This window comes from Manacus candei, unplaced genomic scaffold, assembly GCF_025592945.1.
Source record: "Manacus candei isolate 608988 ecotype Guabito, Panama unplaced genomic scaffold, ASM2559294v1 h1tg000005l, whole genome shotgun sequence".
NCBI lineage: Eukaryota > Metazoa > Chordata > Aves > Passeriformes > Pipridae > Manacus > Manacus candei.
Genome location: NW_026138053.1, coordinates 25266926 through 25289230, shown reverse-complemented (window position 1 = coordinate 25289230; position 22305 = coordinate 25266926). Strand labels below are relative to the sequence as shown.

General features: G+C 50.7%; 1 protein-coding gene across 1 annotated transcript in view; it reads right to left on the bottom strand.

The window, feature by feature from the left end:
- Positions 1–13740: 13740 nt before the first annotated feature.
- TNR (tenascin R) overlaps positions 13741–22305 on the bottom strand; it is a 69936-nt gene continuing 61371 nt past the window's right edge. The window contains exons 16-22 of the mRNA XM_051793517.1: positions 21994–22124; positions 20871–21003; positions 17774–17925; positions 16730–16826; positions 15778–15939; positions 14272–14435; positions 13741–13869 (exon numbers count right to left, since the gene is read on the bottom strand). Coding sequence (XP_051649477.1) covers positions 13750–13869; positions 14272–14435; positions 15778–15939; positions 16730–16826; positions 17774–17925; positions 20871–21003; positions 21994–22124 — 959 coding nt within the window. The 3' untranslated portion in view covers positions 13741–13749. The remainder of the gene's footprint in view (positions 13870–14271; positions 14436–15777; positions 15940–16729; positions 16827–17773; positions 17926–20870; positions 21004–21993; positions 22125–22305) is intronic.

Here is a 22305-nt window from a genome sequence, read left to right as displayed (position 1 = left end):
CCGGAGGAAATGGGACGGCCCGGCCCGTCCCGTGGAGTCCCGCCCGCCCCCGCCCCTGGCCCGGCCCCGCCGCCCGCCCGGCCCCACCTGGGGCTGCCCCCCCGCCACGGCCCCGCCTGTCCCATCACGGAAACCCAAAATTGCGAGGGGGGGCACACCCCGGGCGCTGCCAGGCTGAGGGGTTAGGCTGGGAGAGAGGTGGGGAGGGGGCACAAACCGGCCCCGAAGCTGCTGGGGGGAGGGAGGGAGGGAACCAAGTGTTTCCCTCGCTTTGGTGCAGCGCAGGTTTGCCAAGAAGCGGTTTTGGAGGACAGCAGGGAGGGTTGCGGGGTGGTGCAACCCTCTGTAGTGGGGAGGACAGGGTAGAGCTCCAGCTCCCCAAGAGCGGTGACAGGAGTGCCACCCTGAGCCCTGTGACCACTGCCACCCTGTACCCCATCACTGCCACCCTGCACCACATCACCACTGCCACCCTACCACCACCACCACCCTGAACCCCATCACCACTGCCATCCTGCACCACATTACCACTGCCACCCTGCACCCTGCCACCACCACCCTGAACCCCGTCACCACTGCCACCCTGCACCCTGCCGCCACCACCCTGAACCCCGTCACCACTGCCACCCTGCACCCTGCCACCACCACCCTGAACCCCGTCACCACTGCCACCCTGCACCCTGCCACCACCACCCTGAACCCCGTCACCACTGCCACCCTGCACCCTGCCACCACCATCCTGAACCCCGTCACCACTGCCATCCTGCACCACATCACCACTGCCACCCTGCACCCTGTCACTGCCTCCTTTTACCCTGTACCCACCTGCACCCTGCTACTGCCACCCTGAACCTGGTCACCACCCCCCCACACGTTGTCACCCCTCCACTGCCCTGATATCCACCCTCTGTCCCTGGGAGGGGGACACTGCAGCCAAGCAGGAGGTGATGGAGCATCCCCACGGGAGGGGACACCCTGGGGGCTGCCCCTACACCCGGCAGCACTATGGGTGCTGTACACCCATGGATAATGAAGGATGTTTCAGCCCAGGAAGGGGGTTAGTGGCGGCCTTGGCAGTGCTGGGATAAGAGTTGGACTCGATGATCTCAGAGGGTTTTTCTGACCTAAATGATTCTATGATTCAATATTTTTAAACTGTGATTCTGGTTCCATTAGGATTTCTAACCCCACCCTTCACTTGCTGCTTTCTCTCCATCTCATTTCTTTTTATCTCCACATTGGGGATATCCAGGAATTACCGAATCCCATCTGCTTTCCAGTCTGGGGGCTGAGCAGCCTCCATGCAGCGTTGTGGTGCTGACAGCTGGGCAAGCTGTGACTAGAAAAATGTTTTACTGGAATTTTTCTGGTTGGCTCGAATCCTTTTGGATTGCAAAACCCCCACACTTGCCCTCCTTGCCCTCCTTCATGCTCCAGAGCCGGCAGCTTTCCTTTTCTGCTTCAGCCTTGGCGCCGACTTGTCAGGCTGGGGTAGCCAGGGCTGCTTGACCCTTCGAGGCTGCTGGAAAACAGCCCCATGTTCCCAGTGCTGTGCCTCGGCAGCACCAGGACCAATGCTGTGGTGGGAATAGGAGGGAAGAGGGACAGAGAGGAGGGTGGAGGGATGGAGGCAAGTTGTCTGCCAGCCTCTACTGCCCTCCCTGCTGCTGCCTTCACCCTCCTGCTGGGGCCAGAGGGGTGAGAGACCCCCAGAAACACATATTGTAGGCTACAGCTTGTGCTAAGCACCAGCTTGTAGCCTTTGGGAGGGTATTTGTGTCCTGTGGGAAGCACCAAACCTTTTTCCCTGAAGAATTGCTGCTTGTTAACACCATGAACTTTTCCCTTGGTTTGATGTTGCAGAATGAAGATCCCTAGGCTTTGTATCTTGTTTGTGGCTCATTGCATCCCAGCTTACCTCACTCTGGCTCACCCCATTCCATATCTCCATGTCCCAGCTCACCCCATCCTGTCTCTCCCTGCCACATCTCACCCTATCCCACCTCTTTCCCCTCACTGAGCTGCAGCCCTTTCCTCGTTTGCAGGTACCAAATCCTCCTATTAAAACCACCTTCCCAGGACACTGCTGACAGTCACCTGAGGGACACCTGGCCCCTGTACAGCACCAGATGGGATAACACCACCTCTGAAACTCCGCTCACAGGATCACCTGGAAATATTTATTATCAGAGCTCTCCAAGGGTGAGCATGGCTGGAAGCACCAGGCTCGGGGTGCCCATCCCTGGGATTGGGGGTTGAAAGCCTTGTCTGTCCCCAGTGCCTGGGAGATTTGCTTTGTTCCCTGGGCAAACAGCCCTGCTGGGGCTCCGGCTTTCTTGTCGCTAATTTAATTTGGCAGGGGCCTCACCGAGGGAGGAGCTGCCAGTCTGGGCACCTTCCCCAGATTTTGGGGGGCCCCTTTGAGCACGGTGCTTCAGCAGCCTCTTGGCTTCAGGCAGGAGCATTGTGGTGACGTGGCAGAGGTGGTGGGCACTGACAGTGCTGATGTCTTGGGATGCTGCTGCCTGTAGAGGAGAGTCTTGATGCCATCGAGGATAGTGATACCATTAAGCTGAGTTGGGAAGCACTGGATAGACTTTAAGGAAACTTAGAATTAATGCAAGAATATACAAATATAATCAGTCAGACCACTGTCTAATGCAGCATGCTCTTCCCCATAACTGACCTTTGGTTGCTTCCAACCCAGACTTTTCTGTGATTCCACAGTGGTCTGTAGGAGATGCTTTGAACGAATCTAAACATTATTTGATGCCTGACCTTGTGAATATCTTCTGCAGCGAGGAGTTCCACAGCTCCTTTCCACGTGGAGTGGATAAAAGGTACGTTTCGGGGGGGATTTTTGAACCTGCCACCTCTTAGTTTTGTTTGGCATGCAGCATATCTGGGCTCCAAGGAATAGTGCTTTGTTTCTCAGAAACTTCACTGGGCGGGAGGAAGCCGTGACTCAGGCGCTGATGAATCACTGCAGCTCCTGATTATGCGTCTCCCTGCTTGCTGGTGCCCCTCAAGCACAGGAGCCCAGTGAGCCCACGCCAGGCCAGCTCCTGTCACATCATGGGATGTCGGTCTGAGCTCAGGCCTGGGACCAGCCGAAAATCAAATCCCACCTCCAGCCAGTTTTCCATCTGTCCTTCCCCAACTCCTTATTTCCATGTGAGATGAAAGGCTTTTCCATGCTGAAAAGCCCCCCTGATAATTTCCATTTCCTCCCAAGTTCCTTCAACCCCTAATTTAATGTGGAAAACACTACTCATTTTGCACTGAAAATAGAAACACTCTCTTGCTTCCCGCTTGTTTCATTGGATTCAGATGATTTATTTACCAGTTTGCCCCATTACACAGCTGGGAGCTTCACTCTTGCCTTGAAAACAGCCAGCTGGTACCCAGGGCCAGTTTATTTGGGCTTTTTTCGGCATGGTGGGATGGGAGGAGAAGCAAAGTGACTGCAGACATGATCACACCTTTCTCCCCAGCTGCTTCCTCTGCTCGTGATTTCTGTTTGCAGACACTAGTCTGGCTTAAAGTAAGCAATGGAAAACTCTGCTCCCGGAGAAACATTCCTCTCATTTTTCCCCTATGCTTCTGCTTTTTCCCCTCCCTCTCCCCCTCCCACAAAAAAGGCTGCAGTTTAAACACCAAAAATAACACACGCCTTGTCGTGGGCTGGATAAAAATAGCAGCTCTTGGTATTTACTTTAGCAGCAGCAATGGGTTTTCTGGCTTTGGAGGAGAATGGAGAGTAGGGATGGGATGGGATGCAATGGGATGGTGACCCTTGGAGGAGGGTGGAGGACAGAAACAAAGCTGATATTTTGGGGAGAGCTGCTTCATCCTCTCCCTTGGTCGGCACCTGTTGGGCTCTGTCCCCTCTGTGAAGGGGGAAGCTCTGGGGGTGGGTTGGGCTCAGGCGTCCCAGTCCCACCTGGGTCCCACCTTGGGCTGGTTTGGGGCTGCCCTTAAGTGTTGGGGCTCGGTCCCATGTAAGGAGTGATGTGGACAAATGCTGCTCTTAGGGGAAATGCCCCAAAACCAGTGAGTTTTTGGGGTGCCTCTTCCCCACCCATCACCTGGGAGGCTTTGCAGCTGGGCTTGCTGAGTTGTGTCCGGATCTGGGGAATCCTCCCTCCCTAGGGGAGAGGAATGCCAGGGTGGGGAGCGAGGTGGGGTCCTCAGGTGCCTTCTCAAATCCTGCTTGATGCTTGTGTTGAGAAATCTGGGGTACAGGGACCTGCGAGGGGCTGAGGAGGAGGAGGAGGGTACGTGTCTGCTCAGGGCGTGTTTTGGTGTTCGAGAGGAGAGTGATGGGGCTTTGTGTTGGTTTAGAGCTGATTGTTTTGTGTGCGTGAGCCTTCAGGAACTCCTTCCTGAGGAAATCCTATGGGCAGCACTGATGGCAGGCGAGGGGGAGAGGAGACACCCCAGGGGGTGGGGAAAGTGCCAGGCGTGGGCGAGTCCCGGCAGTGTGACGTGGTGCCTTCCCGTTTAGGAACGGCTCAAGGATCAGTTACGTGAAGGCCAGGGGAGGAAAAACCCATTGGTGCTCCTTTCCTCAGCATGGAAATGGGGTCACCAGCAGCATCCAGGGGCTGGATTTTGTGGAAGGTGTGAACCAAAGGCAGAGGAGTGAGTGATGCTCGGGCACAGCCCGGTGCCCCCAAGGACCGGTGTGTGTGCCCCGTTGTGGGAAGTGGTGGCTCGTGCCTCCTCCTGGAGCAGCCGCTCCTAGGGTTGTCCCATGCCAGCTGAGTGTCAGATCTGATCTGCCCAGGTTGATTTTTAGGTGCAAAACTAGTGGTGCCAGCTGTCCCCTCTGGCACAGTCCTTCCTTAGGCTCAGCCCCACGATGCTGAGGAGCAATCAGTGGCTGCCCCTTGGTGCCGGCTGAGCCGGGCAGGGAGAGCCAATCCTGCTTTTAAATGAAAAGCAGCTGCCAAATTATTATTAGTATTTTGATTATTTTTATTATCTGTTCCCCTCCATAAGCCACTGCCATGGGGGAAGCTGTTCCCAGAGATCTGTGGTGAGCTGATGTCCCTCGGCTCAGGAGAGCACGAGGATTTTGGCTGGTGGCACTGGAGCAGTTGGGATGTTCTGTGCTACCCTTGGGGCTTAGCTCCTGCCTGGGAATGGGACTCTTTGACCTTTGCCCTTCACAGTTCAAAGTCTTCCTGCTCCTCATCTTGTTTGCTACCAGGGGCTTCGTGAGGAGGATGCAGCTGGGTGTCAGGGCTTGGTGGGCCCTCTCCCAACCCCCCAGGAGGGAACCGAGAGCAAAATGCAAATTGTGGTGGGTGAAAGAGGGAAAAAACACCCAAGACCTTTCTCCTGGGGTTGTTTGGCCTCTTTCTGCCTCTCTGTGAGGGAGAGAAGGTTCCTGTATTTGGAGGGGCAAAGTCCCCCTCAGGAAGGGGGGAGAGGCAGCCTTGGGTTGAGGTCGAGGAACCGATATGAGGGGGAAACAAGCAGATGCCAGCTGTTTTTGGCATGACTGGAGTGCAGCAAGGGGCTGTGGGACCAGGAGGAGGGACAGAGCCTGTCCCCAGGAGCAGGGGGACAGTGCTGCCAGTGATGCTCTTCTAGCCCCATCCCCTCTGCTGCTCCTCTCCCAACTGCCTGCTTCCAACGCCTGCTCCTGAAATTCTTACAGGGAGGATTTCCCACTTCATCCCCCTCCTTCTCTCGCTTTTAGGGAGGATTTTTCTCATAACCACTTGCAGAGTTACTTCCTTCAGCCCCCTCTTTTGTTGTGGTGTCACCAAATGCAGGGGACAGTGTGAGGACAAGGGTGTGTGTGGTGGTGAACAGAGGCAGCTTGTGTTTCCCACCACATCCTGGTGTGCTCCGCCCTACCAGCCAGCAGCCCTGCTGGGCCCTGCCAGGAGCAGTGCTGGGGGATAACCTGGCTGGGAGCAAGAGGATTAACCATGCTGTTGGGAATAAGCCTGCTGTGGGAGGGCTGCAGACCTTGACATCCCTACTGACAGCAGAAAGCAATCCAAAACACTGGGAGAGAGAGAAGCACTGCTGTAAGGATGTCCCTAATCACAGCCAGGATCTTGTCTCAAATGTGATGTATTTGATGAGGGTTTTTTAGCAGCCTTCCATTGCCTAAAGGGGCTCTTAAGAGAGCTGGAGAGGGACTTTGGACAAGGGCCTGGAATGACAGGACAAGGGGGGATGACTTCACACTGACAGAGAGCAGGTTTGGATTGAATATTAGGAAGAAATTCTTCCCTGTGAGGGTGGTGAGGCCCTGGCACAGGTTGCCCAGAGAAGCTGTGGCTGCCCCATCCCTGGAAGTGTCCAAGGCCAGGTTGAATGGAGCTCTGAGCAGCCTGGTCTAGTGGAAGGTGTCCCTGCCACAGGCAGGGGCTTGGAACTAGATGATATTTGAAGGTCCTTCCCAATCCAACTCTAGGATTGATTCTATGCTTATTGAAACAAGTTAGAAGCAGAAAAATTGCTGGCTGTAGTGCAGGGAAGGGGGATAAGCCTGTGGGCTGCTACTCACAGCACTCCTCATCCCAGGATGAGAGGACAAATCAATGAAATTTAAAAGCCCCACATTTAGATTTGATTAAAACAGATAATTCATAATTTTTTTTTACACTCTACATAACTAAACTTTAAAGCTTGTAGCCCCAGGAGTTAAAAATATAAGAACGGGAATGAGGATTTTAAAAGGATGATAAAAACATCCAGTCTTACAAGGAGGAATTAAAATCTGAAAATGTTAAAGATGGTGCTATAAAAATCCCATCCCTCAGGGAGTAATGAAACTGTGAATTTTTGGCACAAGGCTGCCCCTTCATCGACCTGCTCCAGCCTTGCTCCTGCAGGCATTGCCCCTATTCCTGCCGTGCTCCTGGTTGAGCGTTTCCCTCGGGGTTTTGGGGGCCGAGGTTGCAGGTTGTGTTGTTGGGAATGTGTTGCTCGAGCTCTGGGTTTGGGATGGATGCCCAAGGTCCTTGCTGAGGACCTTTGTTCCACCAGCAAACATCAGCAGGGTGTACAAAGTTCCCGAGCATCGCTCATGCAAGAAGGGGACTTTGTGAGAGGACTGTGATGAAATATCCCTGTATAAAGTGCAGCTGGGGGGGGGGCTGTGATGCTCTGTGGGGTGTGAAGTGCCCGAGGAGGAATGTGGTGTGCCCTGGGAGGCATGCTCCTTGGAGAGCCTGGAAATGTGAGATCCCACCACGTGTGGTACTGCAGGACTGTGTCTAGATTATTGCGATGGCTTTGAGCTGCGCAAGGGCAGAGGGGGGCAGAGCCACGAGGGCACCTGTGATGGGGCAGGAGCTCCCCAGGGGTCAGAGTAGGGAGCAAAACACCTCCTTGGCTTAAGTAAAACTTGGAGCACTTAGGAAAGGGCTTGTGCCAGCCCTCACCCCCTTCCCATCCCATCTGAAACGTGGAGTTGGGCTGTGACTCTCATTTTGGGAGGTGGGTTATGGTCCAGAGGGACGCTGTAGCTCCCCACACACCTGCCTTCTCTGGGTACCACCCTCTGAGTGATATGTGCCCACCTCTTGAGATTGGTTATTGCAATAGGAGGACTGTGTGTCCTCCAAGTGAGCTTTTTTTGGGGTGCTCTGCAGGAAATGGAGGTGCTGGGGGCCTCACTTGGCCCCAGATGTGCTGAATGAGGGTTGCAGTGGAGGGTACTGCTCTCCTCTAAGGGACCAGAAATGAAACCCACTGAGTTAGGTCAACTGCTTGGCCAAGCTTGGCGAGACTGGGATGACAGGTGCTGGTGCAGGTAACCCTTCCTCCCCATCCCAACCCCATCTCCATCCCTCAGCTCCTCCACCCACAGGGGAGAACCCCTGGGCTTGCCTCAAGGGTCTTCCGTGGCATTGACTCCCTTCAGACACAAAGAAGTTCATTTAATCCGGACAGTTGAGTCCATCAGGCTTCAGGCTTGGCTTTGGGTGTACTGAGGGTCGTGACCACGGTGGGGGATCCCCAACGCCCACAACTTCCCTTCTTTGTGTCTCGCAGATCGGACCGAGAAAGAGAAGTTGAGAAGCTGCTGCAAAGCAAACTCCCCTGTTTTGTCTCTCTGAAATTAAATTTAGAAAATATTGAAGTGGCGTGGCGGAAGAGCTTCTTTCAGGCTTTCTCATCCTGTCTGGCTACGTGTCAAACAAGAAAACCTAAGATGAGGAGGTTTAAATAAAGTCTGTGTGTGAAATGAGAGTTTCAAAATCTTCTGAAAGTCATACTTGTCCCAGTGAGTTTTGCTAATCAGCTCTGGGGTTTTGTTTGTTTTTTCTTTTTTTATTTTCCACTGGGATCATGTTCTTCTGAAACTAGCCTTCCAATCTTATTTTTTGGAGAGGTTTCCATCACGTAGGGAATAGATTGCTGTTTAAATTGGGAGAATGGCTGTGACTGAAGATTTCAGGGTTGTTTCTCTCCACTCCCAAGCATTCATACCACAGCTTTGCTTTCTCTGGCTGGAAACTGCAGAACCAAGAGCCTCTCTAGCTCGTGGGAGCAGCTAAAATTATTACCAAAACATCTCGTGCTGGGCTGAGGCCAAAGTGCAGCTCCCTGCCTTCCTGGGGTTAATGGATTGGCTGCACTGACCTGTCTTCATGGTCACTTTATTGCTATTTTTTTAACAGGATAGTTGGGGCAGGGGGGACTTGGGAGCCTCTGGTCTTGCCTCCTGCCCAAGACAGCCCTGGGTTTGGATGGGGTTGCTCAAGACTTTCTCCAGCCACCTACGAGGATGGAGATGCCAAAGTTGGGCTGCCCCAAAACTTCCTCTGTTTTTTTTATCCCACTGCATGTGCTTAGTCTCTCATCTGGCTCTGTTCCTCCAGGTTTGAAGGTGAATCTGTGCTAACAAGCCCCCCACGGTCCTTCTACCATGGGATAACCAAGGATGAGGGACAGGACATGCATGTCCTCTCTTGGCATGAGGTCGGGGCTGTGATGCTGCTGGGCTTGGATGTACCAGGGCCCTGTTCCCATCCCACTCCCAGACAGGTACACAGCTCACTCCTTCAGTATCTTTTATTAATGTATAGAAAATGCATTAAAAAAAGGAACTATACATAGCCTAAGAGCGGTCAGGACTAAAAATACTAGTTAACAATGGTTAACAAGCGTCGATCCCATTCTCCGAGCTACGTTCTCGTTACAGGGTGGGGAGGGTTGTTTAATATATTATTTATTTATATTATTTATTTTATTTATGCATTTATTTGCTTTCCTCTTCCCCCTCATTTAGTTGCATTGGTTTGTGTTTGAGTTCATCAGAACCTGTCCAAGGCATTTCATTGCCTCTGTTCTCCCTCCATATTTATGGTTTTAAATTTTTTTTTAACATGTTAAATGCATTTCCAGGGTAACACAGGGGGCTGCTTGTTTGTTTGTTTAGGTCTTTGTGTCACCCTCTTTCTGAGAAGCCACGGACATCTGGAGAGCTGCAGGCAGAGTATGGAGGTGGGTCTGGGCATCGGGATCTCCCCAGGGAAGGGCCTTTCCCTTCCCCTTAAGCCAAAACTCCCCTCCAGAAGGGGCAAGGAGCTGCCACCACCATCAGGGTTTAAGGAAGGGGGAAGGTGACCCTGGAGGGTGCTGGTGGTCCCCAAGGGGCTCTGTTGGATTTAATGGCCATCCCAGGGTGCTTGGTTTGAAGAAACAGGGATGGGCTTCTGGCCTCGGGACAGAGCCCTTTGTTAGTGGGTGTAAGCATGAATTAAAGGGGATTTTTTGGGTGAGAGCTCTTTGCTGGCAGTGTCTGGTAAAGTCAAAACTTGTGGGTGTTTCTGGGGGGCACAGGGCAGGGGGTGTGCAGTCACCCCAAGGTGCGATGGTGGGGACATACCAGGAGGGCGGCTCTGAGTTGGGATGAAGGGCATGTGCTGGTGTGGTGATGCACCAGGCAGGTATTTTGGCTTCTGATGTATTTTGGCAAGTCACTCTGAGCCTGTTGTGGGCATGGGGACACCATTGGCTGAGCCCTCACCTGCCACACCACTGGGGATGAAAGTGGCATGAGCTGTGCTTTCCACACCCTGGCACTTCACCTGGGGTAAGCATCACTTTGGGAAGGAGGGAAGAGGTTGGGGCGAGGGTGCATTTAATCTGGTACTATGCTTTGAGATGCCCATGGTAAAGTACTGCAAAGATAAGGAGTAGAAGCAAAGGCTTCTCCCCAACCTTTGTGTGGATACTCTTCCAGTATCCTCCTGCCAAAACCCAGCTACCCTTGGGGAAAGCCTGACCTCTCTCCTCAAAATTATTAATTTATAAATTGCTGTCTTAAGGATCACTTTGCTAAAAGCAGCTTTTCCTTTCAGGACATTTCTTCTTTTCTTTGGTTATGTTTTAGTGCAGTGTGCGTTTGGAAGGTGGGCTTGGAGAAGGGAAACAGAGGGAAATGAAAACTGAGCAAGAGATGAGCAAGTCCCTTGGTGTTTCCTTACAGGATTTTGGGGTTAGAAATAAGAGCTGAGAGGGTCCTGGGTGCATGTGGTGTTCTGCTGTGTGGAGGATCTGATGTGCTTCTTCCTGCCTCCTGTCGTGTGAGGTGGCATCTCACAGTGGCTAGAGTGGTTTGGGTGCCAGCTTCAGGTTCCTTTTTGGGCTCTGGGACAAGCCTGGGCCACTTGAACCCAGGATGGCACAGCAGAGCCACCAGAACCCAGTGATGGTTCACGTGCTGGAGCCAAGGTCTCTCAAGATGAGCACTGCACAGGATCCAGGCTTGCTTTCTGGGAATTTCAAGGCCAGACTTGTCTGGTTCGAGAATGAATTCAGAGAAAGAGTGGTGGAGGGTGAGGAGAAACTGTTCTGTAGCATCAACACTAAGCACAAATCTGCTTGAAACTGCTGTCAGGAGCTTTGTCCAAAAAAAAAAAAAAAAAAAAAGAAAATTCATCAGGTAGTGATGAAAAATTAATTTCTGGAAAACTGTATCTTGTTTGTGAACAGTGTGAACAAGGGACAATGGCCCAAATGACCAGGTTGCTGACTGTGTGCCTGGGCTTGGGTGGGGTTATCACCAGGAGAAAACCATGACGTGTAGAAGTCTTTCCTTTAAAAGACACAAGCAACTGTGTTTTACCAAGATAATGGAAAGACAACACCCTGGAATCACGTGTGAGGTCAGGGAACAGCACTTTATATATGTGGCATTGGAAGGTTGGATATTATCTCCCAAGAGTGCCCTTCATACTCAGCTATGGAGTTGGGACAGCTGGGCCAACTCATCTTGGTTACAGGACTTGTATCTCTCCCTCCTTCCTTGTGTCTGTCATCCCTTTTATATGTCAGTAAACCTGTGTAGTGAATAATCAGCCTTTTTGAGGCTCTCCTTTTGAACCTCCTGGAAAAGCTTGCCATGCTTTGATTTTCTGTTTGAGTCATACTTTTGGGAAGAGAGGTTTCTTGCCTTCAGCTTGGTTATGAATGATGAGCTCCAGTGTTTCCACTGATGTCTTTTCCTTTCACCTGGGTAGGTAAGTAAACAGCACCATCCAAACCAGGTGATGAATTCCATCCACTGCCAATCTCTGCTCCTAGTTATAACCACTGCACTGTATAGCTTTTCTTAGGACACTTCTTGACTATAAATTCTTGATGGTGTTGGGAAAAATTGCTCTGCTGGTCTACTAGGAGGCTTCTTAGTTTTCAGTCTGTTCCATCTGCTGCTTTTTGTTGGCTCTTGGGACTTAAAACAGGGCTGGGTGCTCAGGATGCTGCCATCTGTGACACTGGCCATGTCCTGCAAGAGATCCCATCATCTGCAGCCTCTGACTGACCTGTTCATCAGCTGGTTGCCTGATTTAATGCTGATGGGAAGTAAGAAGAGATGCCTCATTTACATATGAGATGTTGCTGAGCTACAGCATCCTCTCTCCAGGTCAGACTGCAGCTTGTAAACTGGCCACGTGGGGGACTGGACCCTGTATCTAGTCTTGACCTTGGGGTTAGCAGTGATTCCGTGTGCCGGTACGTGGCACGGATGAGGAGGCTGCATTCCCCACTTAATGCCCCTCTTCAGCTCTGCAGCCATGGTGAGTAACGTCAGAACATTCAGGAGTGTGGCCGTGAAAGAGACACTGGACTGAATTATAACCCACTGCAAAGATGCCTTTATGTTGCCATCTGGAAAATGTTTTTGAGACAAAGCAGCTTCAGTGTGATAAAAAGAAAACGCAGTGTTCAGCATTTGTAATGCTCCCTTGGCTGCGAACCCAGTGATGAGCTGCATTGTCCTTGGACATGGGGACGCGTCCCTTCTCCAAGACCAGGCCAGTGACAATGCCCAGCATTGATCAGAGCCCTCGGCAGAGGGATGACTCGAGCATGGTGGCCATTTGGGCTATGTGGAGGTGGTGTCAATGACAACAGAGCACAGCCAGAGCTGTCTGAAGGGTCCATCTTGAGACAGGAGAAGTTAAGGATGGGAAGAGCAAACTCATTAATTCTTCCAAGGGCCTTGAAGTGCTCCAAAATCTGCATGGACTAAGCCTTTCTTCCAAGAGGGGAAACAGTTGATTCCCTGTTAGAGAGATGGTGATACCAAGGCACTGAGATTTGTGTCCCTCTTCTGATGGCATAGAAGAGAGATGCTGTAGGAGAAGGAAGGGAATGTGAATTCCTCAGCTTGCACTTCTCTTCCCTTGGCTGCGTTATCATCATTCCCTGTGTGCATGGAGGTCCATGAACAGGAGCACCTGGGCTGTGACAGCTGTTGGCTTCAGCCTGGGCTGTGGTTGTGTGGTAACTTTTGGTTGCTGCTCCTTCTCTGAGACCCTTTGGTTTGGGACCAATGACCTTGGTGAGAGAGAGCATGGCAGAAATGTAAAAATAGCAGAGGAAATGGGCCCTAGGCTTCGGGGCCACAAGGAATGATTTTTCTCCCAAGTCTTCTAATTTAAGTCCTTTCTTCTGCATCAAGCTCAGCATAACCCAGGCCGACGTGCACCTGGAGCGGGACGAATTCAGCTCAGAGGAGTGGCTAATGCATGCTGGGGCTGGTGGAGCAGCTCTTGTTCCCCTACACCCCATGCCCACAAGGATGACTGTGGCTGTGGTGGGACCAACACACGAGCTGTGGACTCTCTGGAGTTTGCCTACATATGCAGGTATTTGCCAAGCCCTCTGGGTGGGATCTGTGAAAACTGGGGAGGGGGTGAGCCTTGCATTTGCTCATCCTCGCTTGGTCTCCATGTGTTCAGAGGCTGCCCACAGGGGAGAGACGGGCCTCTGCCTGCTGGGAGAGTTGTGTCTACAGGATGGCATGAAGCCTGGGACCTCCCTGCCAGGAAGGGACACAAGGCAGGGAGAGGATGGGCACCCCTGGCCATGACTGGGGTAGAAATGGCCGCACCAAGGTCCCTGTGGGGAAGGTTCCTGCCACAAGCACCATGACAAACATTCTAACAGGGTTTGCTGGGGATTTCTACATCTTTTAAAAAAATATCAAAAAAATCTGTCTCTTTCTCTTTCTTCTCGTGTTAAGGGTCAGAGTATTGGGTTAGGGAGACTGGAAATTTGGTATTTCTCTGGGACAGATGCAAAGCAATGAGGTCTTCCCTTCCCCACGGCCTTTCCTTGTGCCGTGGTTCCCTCCAGCATTTGTGAGGGGCAGGTTGCTATCTCAGACGAGTAGTAATTTTTTTTTTCCCTTTTCATATTATAAAATACAAACAAATGACAGAAAAGGTCAGGTGGTGGGAGGCAGGAGGGGGTTCAGCTGGCTCAGAGCTGTAGGGACCGTCGCTTCCTCCCAGAGACGTTACGGTGGTTGTAAGGTCGCATCTTCATTTCCACAAAGGGGATGGAGAACTCGTGGCCTTTCCAGTGGTACCAGTTAATCCCCTGGCAGGAGGGAGAGAAAGGCAGAGGGTAAAGAAAGACCCTAAGAAGAAATTAGAGTGGGAGAGGAAGGAAATAAGGTTGACTGCTGCAGAGAAACCAGAAGGAAGAACTTGCTACAGCAGGAGCAAGAAACTCTCCTGCTGCTATGGCTTGACTGTTTTTTTTTCCTCACTGCTCAAAGGCTTCTGATCAAATTTCACTTAGGTATTTTTTTTTTAAGGCAACACAACAAGATGCCACAGCAAATGACCATGGCAGCCACTCTGAGGCACAAAGCATCAGCTCCCTTTGCTCCAGCTGGTGTGGGGTTACCCCAGCAGTGCCCCTGACCTGGTGCAGCGACCATGCAGCCCCAACCCCTAGAAGAAATGCCAGGGGGTTTCATGGCAGCCCTGCCCTTACCTGGCTGTGCCGGGACTCTCCGTACTTGCCGTTGAGGTTGGTGCGGTGGCAGTTCTTGTACCACCAGGCCCCTTTGTAGGACATGGCACAGTTGGTCACGGCAACGTCGTTGTCCCTGTCCTTGGTGGAGAAGGGGCGGCCCTGGTGATAGGTGAGGGAGTCCCCTGTGGAAAGAGCAGCCATTAAAGGTGATGGATTCTGAGTTATCTGGTCTTTTCACAAGGAAATTAGGATATTCTGGTTACGTGGTAAACTCCCAATGAATGGCTCAAGCAGCTGACAGTCTGGGGATAACGTTAACTGGAATTGCTCACAACTGGTTCATCTGAGGTCCTCTGCTGTCTGTTTAGGATCAGTGCAGACCATAGCAAAACTCAGAGGCCGCTTGTCTTTGTCAGATAAAGTGCTCTATGGGTTTGGATCTGAATTTGAGTGTTCCAGAAATTAATTCAATCCCAGATTTTGGCATCCATGATTTCCTGAGGCTTGGCTCTGCTATATAATTTCAGGATGCTTTCAGCCTCCTACCCTCTTGGTAGCCAAAGGGAGGTTTTTTTCTCCCAAAGGAGACCCAGCATTAATGTCTTGAACCAAGATGCTTGGCCACCTTTTCTCCTCTTGGATAAGAGGAAGAAGTTTTGGGAAGGTGTGCGATGTCATATTCCACTAAACACACCAACCTCATTTTACCTCTTGGCTAAGAGAGCTAGAGAGCTAGAGAGCTGCTTCTGGGTGAAAGAAAAGTCAAAGTAAAATATGGTCATTATTACAATTGGGTGATGTACTTACAGGAGACAATCTTAATACACTCCTTGGTGGTCCTGAAAGTTTCCTGTCACTTCTCTTCCAGTGGCTATTACCAGATATTGAACAGGAAAATTCCTGCATCTCAGGTGTGGTGTGGGGTTCCTTGCTAAGTACCTGGTGGTGAAGTTTTGTCATGGAGGCCTGTGCTGGGCATGTCTATCCCTGTTTAAAGGGCTGCAGTTGTTCCCCTTTCCCCCTTCTTGGGGAAGAAACCCCCCCGTGCTCTTCCTCCATCACCCTCTGTTTTCTAGTGGGCAAAGCCTAACCAAGCAAGCAGGTGTGCCAGTGTCCTTGCAAAGCTGGCCAGTGTTTGGCCTCTACGTGAGGAAATGACGCAGAAGATTTCAGATTTTTCCATAGCTGTGGAAAGGCGATAAATACACCCTCCAGCACGGCATCAATAGCCAGCTGCCGTTATTGCCAAGTGGGATGACACCTCTGATGACTGACCTGGTTATTTGAACAGCAGTGTCTCTGATATCAAATGTCTAATCCCCAATGGAAAATTCCCTGTGTACTTAGTGGGCTTTATCAGCCTGTTTTACATGATGGACTGCAGGAAGGCAGAAAGGACTAGGGGTTTGTGTCTTGCTGCTCTAAACAAGTCAGCCTTGCAACAACATGTTGGGATTTCCTTTACAGTCTCAGACCCATGGGCCCCAGGGTTCCCCCAGATCCTTGCCAGCCGTGAGGCTGTACCTGAAGTGCCATTGTAGTCCCCGATTCGCAGCTTGTACAGGCTGCGGGCGTCGCCGATGGAGAACTTGTCATAGTAGGCGTAGGCCGCTTCCTGACCGTCCCTCATGTCGATCCGCAGCTCGTAGCGCCCCTGGGACGTGATCTTGTGGATGTTGTCCAAGCCTGTTGAGGCAAATAGTGAAACACCTGGTGAGACTCGGTGCCTGGATCCGCTCCGTGAGCAAACAGGGAAAGCTCTAAGCAAATAAGACAGCTGTGGGAAATGAGAGCGAGGAGAGGAATCGAAGAGCAGCAGCACTTCTGGTGAGCCTCTGTCTCTCCTGGCACTGCTGGGGCCTGAGCTCTCTGTCCTCACTCAAGTTTCACCTCTCTGCACCTAGGAGACATGAGTTCAAGGCCCAGGTTTAGCTTTCTCCCTGCTGCTGGAGCTGGGAACCTTCAGCTGTGGAGCGCTGGTGCTTCTTACGTTGCTGTTAAGCTCCTGTACAAGCCAGAGTGTGTTCACGCTGCAGGGCTGGCTTTGGCTCCTGTTCGGGTTTTGGGGGAGCACACTCAATTTTAGAACTGTGCTGGGACTCCCACTCACTCCTTTCCTACTTTCTTTGGAAAACTGGCTTGCTGGCCAAGGCCATGAGCTGTAGATGTCACCAATGTAACCTGTAGTCATTGGATGAAGGGTTTGGTCCGTGAAAAGTCCCAGTGCACCCCTCTTTTCTTCTGGGACGAGCAAGTTAGGGAGCTGCTGACCTTCACCATGTGCTTTTACGTGACGTGTCCATGAGTGTCTTCTAATGTGAAGGGCAGGGAATGAACAGAAGGAAAACTGTCTGAGGGAGAGCGTAGAGGAATGTGGTGAAAGGCAGGGAGCCAGCAGCTGGCACAGGTGAGCAGCACAGTGCACAGGGAGCTTGGGTTTGACACCTTGATGAAAGACAACCAGTGAAGGTCATACCCAGCCAGAACTCATCCTCCAAGTTTCCAAAGCCGACCCGGTAATCTGCCCATTTCCGGAAGAAATCGGTCAGCCCGTTCTGCCGCCGCTGGAAGACCTGAGGTGGAGGAAGACCAGGGGGAAAATCAGTGTGATGGAGGTGAGGAATGTCTTTATTTTGTGTGTCCGAAGCCTAACAAAGATAATACTTCATCATTCCATTGTGCCTTTCAGGGGAGAAAATTGCAATGCCCATCCAGTTATTGTTAATTGCAGCCATGCAATTAATTCATGTGCAGATGGAGAAATAAAAGAGGTGTTAGATAATGTCCAAGGCAAATCAATGTGAGAATAGGAAGGAATTGGCCTTTGAGCTTTCTGCTCTACCCAACACATGGTGCCTCTGGTTTTCTAGCACATGATTCTGCTTTCAGCTAGCTACTTCTGTGATATCCAAGGGGATGCTCTGAAGCAGAGTGAGATGGAGGGAAATCTACTGGCTAGAAATCAGCATTTGAGGAAGCCCATTTTTTTTTTGGTTTTGACTATACATCTAGCAGGGTTTTGTGTAATGTGTGTAAGTAAGTGTTTGACATGAATAAGATCAAAGCACCATGGCATTATTTACTTATGCCGTCAGTCCATCTACGTCAAGACAAGCAGTGTTTGTGCAATTCAAAAGCCAAAGAGGCATTTGTTTCTAAAGTGCTCCTGTGCAGACTCAGCCGGGGTGATGCCTGACACCCTCCTACCGCAGGCAGCGTGAATCATTCCCCGTGAAAGCCACCGGCCATTAATTTCATTTCTAGAACAATAAATCAGCTTCACTCACAGATTTTGCTCTCCAGAAGCACTGCAAACATGTCAAATAAATCAAAGGGCATTTCTCCAAGTGTAACTATTATTACCGGAGCGTGGGCCATTCCCTGTGGCGTGGGAAATGAAGCGTGCGATATGAAGCCTGCTGTCGTTCCCGCGCAGCGTGGGGCTTGGCTCTGCTGGTAGGATGAGGCTTGGCTACTCTGTGATGGGGACAACATGCAGGACAAGCCCACAGCTACTCACAATCCATCCGCCTCCGTCGGTGGTCATGTCGCAGAACACCGGCACCCTCTGGCTGAGGTCCCCGTTGATGGAGATGGTGTAGACACCGCTCAGGGTGTCTCCGTTCATCAGGTGCTGGGCACAGTCCTGGGGGTTTGCGAACACACGTCCTCCTGCAAAAATTAAAAAATTAAAAAAGGCAAAATTTAAGCAAAGAGATGCCTTTTCCCCCATGCCTCAGGCTCCACTGGTTGTGATCCGGGTAAGGCCTAACTTGGCTGCCGTGCCCCGAGTAATTCGGTGAGGCAGTGGGACTTTACACCTGCCATCAACATGAGAGGACTTAATGGAAAAAAATGTGTGCATAAATTAATTATCTCCCATATGTCCTATATTGGAGAGGTGCATGGTAACATCACTATGAATGATGAGGGATGTCACTTCTTGGACCATCTTTGTGCACCGTGTCTGAAACCCTGGGGTTTAAGCTGTCACCAGCATATTTAGACAGCTGTGAAAATACCAAAACCTGTTCTCCTCTCAGGATTGCCAGCTCCAATCAAGTTTTATGACTTTCCTCATTCCAAGGGGATTCTCCTGATTCTCCATGCCCTTGGAAATGATGGTGGACTTATGCTGAGCTAATTTTCACTTGCAAGTTGGGCAGGAATTAGGCTGTGTGAGATGCTAGAGACAGGCAGCATGGGCAGTGTGACTGTGCTACGGGTGTCCTCTAATGAGGAATCATCTCATTTGAGGGCCAGAGTTTAGGATAGTCCTAATTAGGAGACCCCCTCAGTATTGGAATGTCAGCTCTGGGCACAACTTTTTCTTATTTGATGCAAAAGAGGGAAACGCATCTTCTTCTTTGCTGTTGTTGCATATGGATGATGGAGTAAATAAGTGCAGAGCTGGAAATGTGGATGTGGCTTTCAAGGATGTCTCAGTCACACAGTGACAAGGTGTGAAGGACCTTCAATGCTGTGTGTGTCCATCACAATTGTGTGGTGCCCCATAGGACCAAGGTACAACCCTTGCCTGTTGCTTCCCACTTGGGTGTATTCCCCCTCCTTGTGACCTGAAGACTCAGAGGACATTGCTTTGTCCAAATGTTGAAGATTCCCAATTTTTTTTTCATCTCCCTGGTCTGTAGTGCAGTGTCTGGGGAGACATTGTTTACATTTTATAGTATCCAACAATGAAAACTTCTTCAAAGACAATGAGTTTGGGCTCCCCTGAGCTCTGTGGAGATTGCTTGTTTCTTAATTTATATTCATATCTTTGAGAGCCAAGGAGACCTTGAAAGACATTTCAAACCCCTATAAATTATAAATACTGTATCTGTTTCTTCCTTTTGTCTCATCTGTGTACAATTCCCCAAGAACCTTATGCAAACATGAAACAAAAGAGGCCGAGCTATTAATATGTCAGAGGGAACAGAAGAACCCCAGGATGTGTACTGTAAGCAGAAGGAAGCAAAACAATTTAAATTAAGCCTGGATGTTTTTCTTTTTTTTAAAATTTTTTTTAGTGACTTCTTGAAGACAAGTCCTTGTTCTCAGCAAAGTGTCCTGATGCATTGCCAGACTAAACTGAATCCCAGATCTTGATGCTTCACTCAGGGGTGTGTCCATGGATTGCATTGCCTTGGTGATAGTTCCTGGGTGCTTCTGTCTCATTGATATTGGGGTAAGAGGGGAGAAGCTGATTTCTTGCTGATGCTTTTCTTCATCTTAAAAGCAAATTAAACCTGTGTTGGATGCTGCATCAGCTGGCAACGGTGACTCTAATGCTGCTGAGGTCTGACGTTTGTGTTCGAAGGAAAAGGTGCTCTGCTTGCCTGCTGTGACTGGATTTCTGCTGCTTTATCCCAGCTGAGAAGTCACCCCTGTGCGGCTTCATCCCTGACTCCCAAACAGCCTCAAAGATTAGATGCATATGTCCATCACCTGCCTGAATTGCACTGGCCTTATGTGCCCATGTAAGAGGCAAGAATAACAGGAAAGCCTGTTCAATAGATGCATTAGAGCAGAGTCTTCTCTTCTTTTGTTGATATAAGTAGTTGCTATTATCTCTTAAAAGCAGGTGAAGGGACCTTTGCATGTAAGTGAGATGGGGAGGTGTACCCACAGCTGATTCAAAGAAAACTCTCCTAACTGAACTGGCAGTGCAGATCAGAGGAATTTTGGTGGATGTCATGTATAGGCTTCTTAGTGCTTTTGAAGCCCAGGAGAAATGGGATTGGGTTCAGCCCTGAACAAGATGCACTCTATCTGTAAGGGCCCTGGCCTAGCCAGGGGCTTTTCAAAGAGGGTGAGGGACATTTGCTTTGCACTATTTCTAATGTGAATTGTTGCAGAGGGTGGGAGCGATGGTGACTTTCTTTGTAAGCTTCATTCTTGCCAGCATAAGTATTCTGTGTGTGAGGGCTGTGGTGACTGTGGATGCCTTTGATTTGGAAAGCAAATCATTCCCATTGCCTTAGTGGATTGTGAATTCTCTAGCATTAGAGTGGGGAGGAATAATGCAGTTAGATAAAGTCAGTGGATTAGATAAAGTGCTGGCTCTGCTGTCTGTGACCCCACTGGTGGCGGTGGAGATGCACCTGCTTTATGTTTCCAGGGATGCTACATCCCTGGAAATTTTCAAGGTCAAGTTGGACAGGACTCTGAGCAACCTGATCAAGTTGAAGATGTCCCTGCTTATTGCAGGGGAGTTGGACAAGGTGACCTTTAAAGATCCCTTCCAACCCAAACTATTCTATGATTCTTTGATATTTGTGAGTGATTGGATCACGTCTACAGTGTGGAGAGACCCAGCTGGTCTATTCACTGCAAGAGCTTACCTGTGGATACGTGATGTTGACTATGCATTTGAGGAGGGGCAAGGACAAGGAAAAGGGCCTGGTAAATGGGTTGGGTCTTGTGTTTGTGTTATAGATCCTTCAGCCATTTTGTAGCAAGGCAGCGCTGTGGGGCATGGCATTGTATGTACCTCTCTGTGGATTGTGATGGGGTGCTGCCTGAGGAGGGAAAGCCCACAGAAGCAGTCCACGCCTACCAGCACGGTATGTGTGCTGACCTCCACCTTCCCGAATGGGTGTGGCTCAAGTCCTCACCTGTGGTGAAGGTGGTGGAGATGACGCCGCTCCGCATGGCATTTTGGGCAGCCTGCAGGCGCACGGTGTACTCCGTGGTCTCCGACAGCCCCTCCAGGCGGATCCACGTGTCCTCGGCATCCACAATCAGCTCCTGTACATGGGTCCCAGAAGGAGGCAGACACCAAGAGCAACAGATGAGAAAAGCAGTGGGGAGCCTAAAGAGCAAGCGAGGAGGGAAGGGAAGCCACAAACTGCCGCAGCCCTTGGTGCCTGGCCAAGGAGCGTTGCATGGCTGCTTACACCCTTGGACTGAGTCAATGAGGGCAAGGAACACGGTCAACATTTTGGGATGGTTTGCGTGGGAGAAAGCGAGATGGCTTAGACACAGGCAATTTAAGTGTTTGCAGTCTGTGTGCTCTGTTTACCGACTCTGTTGGGATGTGCATGCCCTCAGTACAGGGCATGACTGATGGCCCGAGCAGCACAAGGAGCAGAGCAGGCCAAACCTGGTTACCAGCCAGTTTTGTCTCTGTTGATTCCTGGCCTGTTAATTTTTCTGGTTGAGTGCCACACAGTGTTATTGAACCCCTTCTGCAGAGCCACTGTCCCCTGGCTGCTGTGAGCCTGTCACACCAGCAAAGGAAACGAGACTGGTGGCTGTGACGTGTTTCTGATGGCATTTGTAGCAGCTCTCCAGACAGGCAGATGTGGACACACTCATTAAATAATCGAATATATTGTATTGTGGGATTAATTAGCTGTCTGTGCCTGTCTTCCTTTTCACAGGAAGGGCAAATGGCATTTTTAGCATCTCTGTTTGCAGGATAATTTTCTCCTGCCTCAGCTTGCTTGTGTTTCACAAGCCACGAATTTCCCCTGTTCCTCCAAACTTTGCAGGTATCCCCTCTATGCTCAGACCCGCAGGTGTGCATAACCATTTTGCCTTAGGCAATTTCTTCTTGCTTTTTCTTATTATTTATCTAAAGTGTCTGCTTATGCAGAAAGTAATACCTGCCCTTCTGGTCTCCCTGAGCCGGTGAGCATCGTTGTTTTTGCTTTGTAGGGTTTCTCCTGGTTGTTTCTCCATAGCCTTGTTATTCCCTGACTTTATGAGCCTGTTTCTTTGCGAGGACTCACTCACCTTCCGGCTGCCGTCGGGGGATCTGTAGGTCATGACGTAGTTCTCGATCTCTCCCACGGGAGGAACCCAGGAGAGCAGGGCGCTCCGTCGGGTGACTTCACTGGCGGTCAGATTTGTTGGAGGATCCAAAACTGCAACAGTGGATAGGGACCCCAGGGAAGGGAACGTTCTCACACACAACCACCCCAGTTCCTTTTCCCAACTCAGTACACTGGGATTCAACCTCGCAACACTGAGCTACAACCCAAAGTCCACCCTCACCCTCAGTTTCAAGACCTCATCACCCCTCCCCAGCCTTGAACAGAGCTCTGC